At 57.6% G+C, this 12,468-nt stretch overlaps 1 protein-coding gene across 1 annotated transcript in view; it reads left to right on the top strand.

The window, feature by feature from the left end:
* Positions 1-229: 229 nt before the first annotated feature.
* MUC16 (mucin 16, cell surface associated) overlaps positions 230-12,468 on the top strand; it is a gene marked incomplete at its 5' end in the record, with an annotated part of 77,116 nt that continues 64,877 nt past the window's right edge. The window contains 4 exons of the mRNA XM_054182330.1: positions 230-268; positions 5,915-5,980; positions 9,692-9,742; positions 12,131-12,178. Coding sequence (XP_054038305.1) covers positions 230-268; positions 5,915-5,980; positions 9,692-9,742; positions 12,131-12,178 — 204 coding nt within the window. The remainder of the gene's footprint in view (positions 269-5,914; positions 5,981-9,691; positions 9,743-12,130; positions 12,179-12,468) is intronic.

Raw genomic sequence — 12,468 nt, 5'->3', positions numbered from 1 at the left:
CTCCACTGCTACCAGTACCAGCACGTCAACCCCAGAGGCAACCACTGTGGGCACCTCCACCACGGTGGAAACCTCCAGCATGGCTCCCCAGTCCACATCTACTCCGGAGACTACAGCTGCACCCACTTCCACTCCAGCAGAGAAGTCTCTTCCTGAGACAACCTCCACACTCCTCTCCACCACAGCAGAAACCTCCACCACAGCTGAAGAAACCACCACTGCAGCCACTTCCAGCACAGCTGGAACATCCACTGCTGCTCCTGTCACCACCACAGCTACGGGGACCACCACCTCTGCTCCTGGGACAACCTCGCCTCCTGTCACCAACTCGGCTGTTACTCTCACCACTGCTAGTGACAACACATCCCCAAATCTGAGCACACCTACACCCACCTCCACTCTGGGGACAACCTCCACTGCTACCAGTACCACCACGTCAACCCCAGAGGCAACCACTGTGGGCACCTCCACCACGGTGGAAACCTCCAGCACGGCTCCCCAGTCCACATCTACTCCTCAAACTACAGCTGCACCCACTTCCACTCCAGCACAGACGTCTCTTCTTGAGACAACCTCCACACTCCTCTCCACCACAGCAGAAACCTCCACCACAGCTGAAGAAACCACCACTGCAGCCACTTCCAGCACAGCTGGAACATCCACTGCTGCTCCTGTCACCACCACAGCTATGGGGACCACCACCTCTGCTCCTGGGACAACCTCGCCTCCTGTCACCACCTCGGCTGATACTGTGAGAACTGCTACTGACAACACATCCCCAAATCAGAGCACACCTACACCCACCTCGACTCTGGGGACAACCTCCACTGCTACCAGTACCACCACGTCAACCCCAGAGGCAACCACTGTGGGCACCTCCACCACGGTGGAAACCTCCACCATGGCTCCCCAGTCCACATCTACTCCTCAAACTACTGCTGCACCCACTTCCACTCCAGCACAGACGTCTCTTCTTCAGACAACCTCCACACTCCTCTCCACCACAGCAGGAACGTCCACCAACGCTGAAGAAACCACCACTGCAGCCACTTCCAGCACAGCTGGAACATCCACTGCTGCTCCTGTCACCACCACAGCTACGGGGACCACCACCTCTGCTCCTGGGACAACCTCACCTCCTGTCACCACCTCGGCTGTTACTCTCACCACGGGTACTGACAACACATCCCCAAATCTGAGCACACCTACAGCCACCTCCACTATGGGGACAACCTCCACTGCTACCAGTACCAGCACATCAACCCCAGAGGCAACCACTGTGGGCACCTCCACCACGGTGCAAACCTCCAGCATGGCTCCCCAGTCCACATCTACTCCTCAAACTACAGCTGCACCCACTTCCACTCCAGCACACACGTCTCTTCTTCAGACAACCTCCACACTCCTCTCCACCACAGCAGAAACCTCCACCACAGCTGAAGAAACCACCACTGCAGCCACTTCCAGCACAGCTGGAACATCCACTGCTGCTCCTGTCACCACCACAGCTATGGGGACCACCACCTCTGCTCCTGGGACAACCTCACCTCCTGTCACCACGTCGGCTATTACTCTCACCACTGCTACTGACAACACGTCCCCAAAACTGAGCACACCTACACCCACCTCGACTCTGGGGACAACCTCCACTGCTACCAGTACCACCACGTCAACCCCAGAGGCAACCACTGTGGGCACCTCCACCACGGTGGAAACCTCCAGCATGGCTCCCCAGTCCATATCTACTCCTCAAACTACAGCTGCACCCACTTCCACTCCAGCAGAGAAGTCTCTTCCTCAGACAACCTCCACACTCCTCTCCACCACAGCAGAAACCTCCACCACAGCTGAAGAAACCACCACTGCAGCCACTTCCAGCACAGCTGGAACATCCACTGCTGCTCCTGTCACCACCACAGCTATGGGGACCACCACCTCTGCTCCTGGGACAACCTCGCCTCCTGTCACCACCACGGCTGATACTGGGAGAACTGCTACTGACAACACATCCCCAAATCTGAGCACACCTACACCCACCTCGACTCTGGGGACAACCTCCACTGCTACCAGTACCAGCACGTCAACCCCAGAGGCAACCACTGTGGGCACCTCCACCACGGTGGAAACCTCCAGCATGGCTCCCCAGTCCGCATCTACTCCTCAAACTACTGCTGCACCCACTTCCACTCCAGCAAAGACGTCTCTTCTTGAGACAACCTCCACACTCCTCTCCACCACAGCAGAAACCTCCACCACAGCTGAAGAAACCACCACTGCAGCCACTTCCAGCACAGCTGGAACATCCACTGCTGCTCCTGTCACCACCACAGCTATGGGGACCACCACCTCTGCTCCTGGGACAACCTCGCCTCCTGTCACCACCTCGGCTGATACTGGGAGAACTGCTACTGACAACACATCCCCAAATCTGAGCACACCTACACCCACCTCGACTCTGGGGACAACCTCCACTGCTACCAGTACCAGCACACCAACCCCAGAGGCAACCACTGTGGGCACCTCCACCACGGTGGAAACCTCCAGCACGGCTCCACAGTCCACATCTACTCCTCAAACTACTGCTGCACCCACTTCCGCTCCAGCAAAGAGGTCTCTTCTTCAGACAACCTCCACACTCCTCTCCACCACAGCAGAAACCTCCACCACAGCTGAAGAAACCACCACTGCAGCCACTTCCAGCACAGCTGGAACATCCACTGCTGCTCCTGTCACCACCACAGCTATGGGGACCACCACCTCTGCTCCTGGGACAACCTCGCCTCCTGTCGCCACGTCGGCTATTACTCTCACCACTGCTACTGACAACACGTCCCCAAAACTGAGCACACCTACACCCACCTCCACTCTGGGGACAACCTCCACTGCTACCAGTACCACCACGTCAACCCCAGAGGCAACCACTGTGGGCACCTCCACCACGGTGGAAACCTCCAGCATGGCTCTCCAGTCCACATCTACTCCTCAAACTACAGCTGCACACACTTCCACTCCAGCAGAGAAGTCTCTTCTTGAGACAACCTCCACACTCCTCTCCACCACAGCAGAAACCTCCACCACAGCTGAAGAAACCACCACTGCAGCCACTTCCAGCACAGCTGGAACATCCACTGCTGCTCCTGTCACCACCACAGCTATGGGGACCACCACCTCTCCTCCTGGGACAACCTCCTCTCCTGTCACCACCTCGGCTGATACTGGGAGAACTGCTACTGACAACACATCCCCAAATCTGAGTACACCTACACCCACCTCGACTATGGGGACAACCTCCACTGCTACCAGTACCAGCACATCAACCCCAGAGGCAACCACTGTGGGCACCTCCACCACGGTGGAAACCTCCAGCATGGCTCCCCAGTCCACATCTATTCCTCAAACTACTGCTGCACCCACTTCCGCTCCAGCACAGACGTCTCTTCTTCAGACAACCTCCACACTCCTCTCCACCACAGCAGGAACGTCCACCAACGCTGAAGAAACCACCACTGCAGCCACTTCCAGCACAGCTGGAACATCCACTGCTGCTCCTGTCACAACCACAGCTACGGGGACCACCACCTCTGTTCCTGGGACAACCTCACCTCCTGTCACCACCTCGGCTGTTACTCTCACCACGGGTACTGACAAAACATCCCCAAATCTGAGCACACCTACACCCACCTCGACTCTGGGGACAACCTCCACTGCTACCAGTACCAGCACGTCAACCCCAGAGGCAACCACTGTTGGCACCTCCACCACGGTGGAAACCTCCAGCATGGCTCCCCAGTCCACATCTACTCCTCAAAATACAGCTGCACCCACTTCCGCTCCAGCAAAGACGTCTCTTCTTCAGACAACCTCCACACTCCTCTCCACCACAGCAGGAACGTCCACCAACGCTGAAGAAACCACCACTGCAGCCACTTCCAGCACAGCTGGAACATCCACTGCTGCTCCTGTCACCACCACAGCTACGGGGACCACCACCTCTGCTCCTGGGACAACCTCACCCCCTGTCACCACCTCGGCTGTTACTCTCACCACGGGTACTGACAACACATCCCCAAATCTGAGCACACCTACAGCCACCTCCACTATGGGGACAACCTCCACTGCTACCAGTACCAGCACATCAACCCCAGAGGCAACCACTGTGGGCACCTCCACCACGGTGCAAACCTCCACCATGGCTCCCCAGTCCACATCTACTCCTCAAACTACAGCTGCACCCACTTCCACTCCAGCACAGACGTCTCTTCTTGAGACAACCTCCACACTCCTCTCCACCACAGCAGGAACCTCCACCACAGCTGAAGAAACCACCACTGCAGCCACTTCCAGCACAGCTGGAACATCCACTGCTGCTCCTGTCACCACCACAGCTATGGGGACCACCACCTCTGCTCCTCGGACAACCTCGCCTCCTGTCACCACCTTGGCTATTACTCTCACCACTGCTACTGACAACACATCCCCAAATCTGAGCACACCTACACCCACCTCGACTCAGGGGACAACCTCCACTGCTACCAGTACCACCACATCAACCCCAGAGGCAACCACTGTGGGCACCTCCACCACGGTGGAAACCTCCAGCATGGCTCTCCAGTCCACATCTACTCTGGAGACTACAGCTGCACCCACTTCCACTCCAGCAGAGAAGTCTCTTCCTCAGACAACCTCCACACTCCTCTCCACCACAGCAGAAACCTCCACCACAGCTGAAGAAACCACCACTGCAGCCACTTCCAGCACAGCTGGAACATCCACTGCTGCTCCTGTCACCACCACAGCTATGGGGACCACCACCTCTGCTCCTGGGACAACCTCGCCTCCTGTCACCACCACGGCTGATACTGGGAGAACTGCTACTGACAACACATCCCCAAATCTGAGCACACCTACAACCACCTCGACTCTGGGGACAACCTCCACTGCTACCAGTACCAGCACGTCAACCCCAGAGGCAACCACTGTGGGCACCTCCACCACGGTGGAAACCTCCAGCACGGCTCCCCAGTCCACATCTACTCCTCAAACTACTGCTGCACCCACTTCCACTCCAGCACACACGTCTCTTCTTCAGACAACCTCCACACTCCTCTCCACCACAGCAGAAACCTCCACCACAGCTGAAGAAACCACCACTGCAGCCACTTCCAGCACAGCTGGAACATCCACTGCTGCTCCTGTCACCACCACAGCTATGGGGACCACCACCTCTGCTCCTGGGACAACCTCGCCTCCTGTCACCACCTCGGCTGATACTGGGAGAACTGCTACTGACAACACATCCCCAAATCTGAGCACACCTACACCAACCTCCACTCTGGGGACAACCTCCACTGCTACCAGTACCAGCACATCAACCCCAGAGGCAACCACTGTGGGCACCTCCACCACGGTGGAAACCTCCAGCACGGCTCCCCAGTCCACATCTACTCCTCAAACTACTGCTGCACCCACTTCCGCTCCAGCAAAGAGGTCTCTTCTTCAGACAACCTCCACACTCCTCTCCACCACAGCAGAAACCTCCACCACAGCTGAAGAAACCACCACTGCAGCCACTTCCAGCACAGCTGGAACATCCACTGCTGCTCCTGTCACCACCACAGCTATGGGGACCACCACCTCTGCTCCTGGGACAACCTCGCCTCCTGTCACCACGTCGGCTATTACTCTCACCACTGCTAGTGACAACACGTCCCCAAATCTGAGCACACCTACACCCACCTCCACCCTGGGGACAACCTCCACTGCTACCAGTACCAGCACGTCAACCCCAGAGGCAACCACTGTGGGCACCTCCACCACGGTGGAAACCTCCAGCATGGCTCTCCAGTCCACATCTACTCCGGAGACGACAGCTGCACACACTTCCACTCCAGCAGAGAAGTCTCTTCCTCAGACAACCTCCACACTCCTCTCCACCACAGCAGAAACCTCCACCACAGCTGAAGAAACCACCACTGCAGCCACTTCCAGCACAGCTGGAACATCCACTGCTGCTCCTGTCACCACCACAGCTATGGGGACCACAACCTCTGCTCCTGGGAAAACCTCACCTCCTGTCACCACCTCGGCTATTACTCTCACCACTGCTAGTGACAACACGTCCCCAAAACTGAGCACACCTACACCCACCTCGACTCTGGGGACAACTTCCACTGCTACCAGTACCAGCACATCAACCCCAGAGGCAACCACTGTGGGCACCTCCACCACGGTGGAAACCTCCAGCACGGCTCCCCAGTCCATATCTACTCCTCAAAATACAGCTGCAACCACTTCCACTCCAGCACAGACGTCTCTTCTTGAGACAACCTCCACACTCCTCTCCACCACAGCAGAAACCTCCACCACAGCTGAAGAAACCACCACTGCAGCCACTTCCAGCACAGCTGGAACATCCACTGCTGCTCCTGTCACCACCACAGCTATGGGGACCACCACCTCTCCTCCTGGGACAACCTCCTCTCCTGTCACCACCTCTGTTCATAATGGGAGAACTGCTACTGACAACACGTCCCCAAATCTGAGCACACCTAAACCCACCTCCACTATGGGGACAACCTCCACTGCTACCAGTACCAGCACGTCAACCCCAGAGGCAACCACTGTGGGCACCTCCACCACGGTGGAAACCTCCAGCATGGCTCCCCAGTCCACATCTACTCCTCAAACTACTGCTGCACCCACTTCCGCTCCAGCACAGACGTCTCTTCTTCAGACAACCTCCACACTCCTCTCCACCACAGCAGGAACGTCCACCAACGCTGAAGAAACCACCACTGCAGCCACTTCCAGCACAGCTGGAACATCCACTGCTGCTCCTGTCACCACCACAGCTACGGGGACCACCACCTCTGTTCCTGGGACAACCTCACCTCCTCTCACCACCTCGGCTGTTACTCTCACCACGGGTACTGACAACACATCCCCAAATCTGAGCACACCTACACCCACCTCCACTCTGGAGACAACCTTCACTGCTACCAGTACCAGCACGTCAACCCCAGAGGCAACCACTGTGGGCACCTCCACCACGGTGGAAACCTCCAGCATGGCTCCCCAGTCCACATCTACTCCTCAAACTACTGCTGCACCCACTTCCGCTCCAGCAAAGACGTCTCTTCTTCAGACAACCTCCACACTCCTCTCCACCACAGCAGAAACCTCCACCACAGCTGAAGAAACCACCACTGCAGCCACTTCCAGCACAGCTGGAACATCCACTGCTGCTCCTGTCACCACCACAGCTATGGGGACCACCACCTCTGCTCCTGGGACAACCTCGCCTCCTGTCACCAACTCGCCTGTTACTCTCACCACGGGTACTGACAACACACCCCCAAATCTGAGCACACCTACACCCACCACGACGCTGGGGACAACCTCCACTGCTACCAGTACCAGCACGTCAACCCCAGAGGCAACCACTGTGGGCACCTCCACCACGGTGGAAACCTCCAGCATGGCTCCCCAGTCCACATCTACTCCTCAAACTACTGCTGCACCCACTTCCGCTCCAGCAGAGAAGTCTCTTCTTCAGACAACCTCCACACTCCTCTCCACCACAGCAGAAACCTCCACCACAGCTGAAGAAACCACCACTGCAGCCACTTCCAGCACAGCTGGAACATCCACTGCTGCTCCTGTCACCACCACAGCTATGGGGACCACCACCTCTGCTCCTGGGACAACCTCGCCTCCTGTCACCAACTCGGCTGTTACTCTCACCACTGCTACTGACAACACATCCCCAAATCTGAGCACACCTACACCAACCTCCAATCTGGGGACAACCTCCACTGCTACCAGTACCAGCACGTCAACCCCAGAGGCAACCACTGTGGGCACCTCCACCACGGTGGAAACCTCCAGCACGGCTCCCCAGTCCACATCTACTCCTCAAACTACAGCTGCACCCACTTCCACTCCAGCACACACGTCTCTTCTTGAGACAACCTCCACACTCCTCTCCACCACAGCAGAAACCTCCACCACAGCTGAAGAAACCACCACTGCAGCCACTTCCAGCACAGCTGGAACATCCACTGCTGCTCCTGTCACCACCACAGCTATGGGGACCACCACCTCTGCTCCTGGGACAACCTCGCCTCCTGTCACCACCTCGGCTGATACTGGGAGAACTGCTACTGACAACACATCCCCAAATCTGAGTACACCTACACCCACCTCGACTCTGGGGACAACCTCCACTGCTACCAGTACCAGCACGTCAACCCCAGAGGCAACCACTGTGGGCACCTCCACCACGGTGCAAACCTCCAGCACGGCTCCCCAGTCAACATCTACTCCTCAAACTACAGCTGCACCCACTTCCACTCCAGCACAGACGTCTCTTCTTCAGACAACCTCCACACTCCTCTCCACCACAGCTGAAGAAACCACCACTGCAGCCACTTCCAGCACAGCTGGAACATCCACTGCTGCTCCTGTCACCACCACAGCTATGGGGACCACCACCTCTGCTCCTGGGACAACCTCGCCTCCTGTCACCACCTCGGCTGTTACTCTCACCACTGCTACTGACAACACGTCCCCAAATCTGAGCACACCTACACCCACCTCCACCCTGGGGACAACCTCCACTGCTACCAGTACCAGCACGTCAACCCCAGAGGCAACCACTGTGGGCACCTCCACCATGGTGGAAACATCCAGCACGGCTCCCCAGTCCACATCTACTCCAGAGGCTACAGGTGCACCCACTTCCACTCCAGCACAGACGTCTCTTCTTGAGACAACCTCCACACTCCTCTCCACCACAGCAGAAACCTCCACCACAGCTGAAGAAACCACCACTGCAGCCACTTCCAGCACAGCTGGAACATCCACTGCTGCTTCTGTCACCACCACAGCTACGGGGACCACCACCTCTGCTCCTGGGACAACCTCGCCTCCTGTCACCACCTCGGCTGATACTGAGAGAACTGCTACTGACAACACGTCCCCAAATCTGAGCACACCTACACCCACCTCCACTCTGGAGACAACCTCCACTACTAGCAGTACCAGCACGACAACCCCAGAGGCAACCACTGTGGGCACCTCCACCACGGTGGAAACATCCAGCACGGCTCCCCAGTCCACATCTACTCCAGAGGCTACAGGTGCACCCACTTCCACTCCAGCAGAGAAGTCTCTTCTTCAGACAACCTCCACACTCCTCTCCACCACAGCAGAAACCTCCACCGCAGCTGAAGAAACCACCACTGCAGCCACTTCCAGCACAGCTGGAACATCCACTGCTGCTCCTGTCACCACCACAGCTATGGGGACCACCACCTCTGCTCCTGGGACAACCTCGCCTCCTGTCACAACCTCGGCTGTTACTCTCACCACTGCTACTGACAACACGTCACCAAATGTGAGCACACCTACACCCACCTCGACTCTGGGGACAACCTCCACTGCTACCAGTACCAGCACGTCAACCCCAGAGGCAACCACTGTGGGCACCTCCACCACGGTGGAAACATCCAGCACGGCTCCCCAGTCCACATCTACTCCTCAAACTACTGCTGCACCCACTTCCACTCCAGCACACACGTCTCTTCTTCAGACAACCTCCACACTCCTCTCCACCACAGCAGAAACCTCCACCACAGCTGAAGAAACCACCACTGCAGCCACTTCCAGCACAGCTGGAACATCCACTGCTGCTCCTGTCACCACCACAGCTATGGGGACCACCACCTCTGCTCCTGGGACAACCTCGCCTCCTGTCACCACCTCGGCTGTTACTCTCACCACTGCTAGTGACAACACGTCCCCAAAACTGAGCACACCTACACCCACCTCGACTCTGGGGACAACCTCCACTGCTACCAGTACCAGCACGTCAACCCCAGAGGCAACCACTGTGGGCACCTCCACCACGGTGCAAACCTCCAGCACGGCTCCCCAGTCCACATCTACTCCTCAAACTACAGCTGCACCCACTTCCACTCCAGCAGAGAAGTCTCTTCTTCAGACAACCTCCACACTCCTCTCCACCACAGCTGAAGAAACCACCACTGCAGCCACTTCCAGCACAGCTGGAACATCCACTGCTGCTCCTGTCACCACCACAGCTACGGGGACCACCACCTCTGCTCCTGGGACAACCTCGCCTCCTGTCACCACCTCGGCTGTTACTCTCACCACTGCTACTGACAACACATCCCCAAATCTGAGCACACCTACACCCACCTCCACTCTGGGGACAACCTCCACTGCTACCAGTACCAGCACGTCAACCCCAGAGGCAACCACTGTGGGCACCTCCACCACGGTGGAAACCTCCAGCACGGCTCCCCAGTCCACATCTACTCCTCAAAGTACAGCTGCACCCACTTCCACTCCAGCACAGACGTCTCTTCTTGAGACAACCTCCACACTCCTCTCCACCACAGCAGAAACCTCCACCACAGCTGAAGAAACCACCACTGCAGCCACTTCCAGCACAGCTGGAACATCCACTGCTGCTCCTGTCACCACCACAGCTATGGGGACCACCACCTCTGCTCCTGGGACAACCTCGTCTTCTGTCACCGACTCGGCTGTTACTCTCACCACTGCTACTGACAACACGTCCCCAAATCTGAGCACACCTACACCCACCTCCACTCTGGGGACAACCTCCACTGCTACCAGTACCAGCACGTCAACCCCAGAGGCAACCACTGTGGGCACCTCCACCACGGTGCAAACCTCCAGCACGGCTCCCCAGTCAACATCTACTCCTCAAACTACAGCTGCACCCACTTCCACTCCAGCACAGACGTCTCTTCTTCAGACAACCTCCACACTCCTCTCCACCACAGCTGAAGAAACCACCACTGCAGCCACTTCCAGCACAGCTGGAACATCCACTGCTGCTCCTGTCACCACCACAGCTATGGGGACCACCACCTCTGCTCCTGGGACAACCTCGCCTCCTGTCACCACCTCGGCTGTTACTCTCACCACTGCTACTGACAACACGTCCCCAAATCTGAGCACACCTACACCCACCTCCACCCTGGGGACAACCTCCACTGCTACCAGTACCAGCACGTCAACCCCAGAGGCAACCACTGTGGGCACCTCCACCACGGTGGAAACATCCAGCACGGCTCCCCAGTCCACATCTACTCCAGAGGCTACAGGTGCACCCACTTCCACTCCAGCACAGACGTCTCTTCTTGAGACAACCTCCACACTCCTCTCCACCACAGCAGAAACCTCCACCACAGCTGAAGAAACCACCACTGCAGCCACTTCCAGCACAGCTGGAACATCCACTGCTGCTTCTGTCACCACCACAGCTACGGGGACCACCACCTCTGCTCCTGGGACAACCTCGCCTCCTGTCACCACCTCGGCTGATACTGAGAGAACTGCTACTGACAACACGTCCCCAAATCTGAGCACACCTACACCCACCTCCACTCTGGAGACAACCTCCACTACTAGCAGTACCAGCACGTCAACCCCAGAGGCAACCACTGTGGGCACCTCCACCACGGTGGAAACATCCAGCACGGCTCCCCAGTCCACATCTACTCCAGAGGCTACAGGTGCACCCACTCCCACTCCAGCAGAGAAGTCTCTTCTTCAGACAACCTCCACACTCCTCTCCACCACAGCAGAAACCTCCACCACAGCTGAAGAAACCACCACTGCAGCCACTTCCAGCACAGCTGGAACATCCACTGCTGCTCCTGTCACCACCACAGCTATGGGGACCACCACCTCTGCTCCTGGGACAACCTCGCCTCCTGTCACAACCTCGGCTGTTACTCTCACCACTGCTACTGACAACACGTCCCCAAATGTGAGCACACCTACACCCACCTCGACTCTGGGGACAACCTCCACTGCTACCAGTACCAGCACGTCAACCCCAGAGGCAACCACTGTGGGCACCTCCACCACGGTGGAAACATCCAGCACGGCTCCCCAGTCCACATCTACTCCTCAAACTACTGCTGCACCCACTTCCACTCCAGCACACACGTCTCTTCTTCAGACAACCTCCACACTCCTCTCCACCACAGCAGAAACCTCCACCACAGCTGAAGAAACCACCACTGCAGCCACTTCCAGCACAGCTGGAACATCCACTGCTGCTCCTGTCACCACCACAGCTATGGGGACCACCACCTCTGCTCCTGGGACAACCTCGCCTCCTGTCACCACCTCGGCTGTTACTCTCACCACTGCTACTGACAACACGTCCCCAAATCTGAGCACACCTACACCCACCTCCACTCTGGGGACAACCTCCACTGCTACCAGTACCAGCACGTCAACCCCAGAGGCAACCACTGTGGGCACCTCCACCACGGTGCAAACCTCCAGCACGGCTCCCCAGTCAACATCTACTCCTCAAACTACAGCTGCACCCACTTCCACTCCAGCAGAGAAGTCTCTTCTTCAGACAACCTCCACACTCCTCTCCACCACAGCTGAAGA

The sequence above is a fragment of the Rissa tridactyla genome, chromosome 22 (genome assembly GCF_028500815.1).
Source record: "Rissa tridactyla isolate bRisTri1 chromosome 22, bRisTri1.patW.cur.20221130, whole genome shotgun sequence".
In the NCBI taxonomy this organism is placed as follows: domain Eukaryota; kingdom Metazoa; phylum Chordata; class Aves; order Charadriiformes; family Laridae; genus Rissa; species Rissa tridactyla.
Note: the sequence above shows the minus strand (reverse complement) of the source record. Positions and strands in the feature narration are given on the sequence as shown.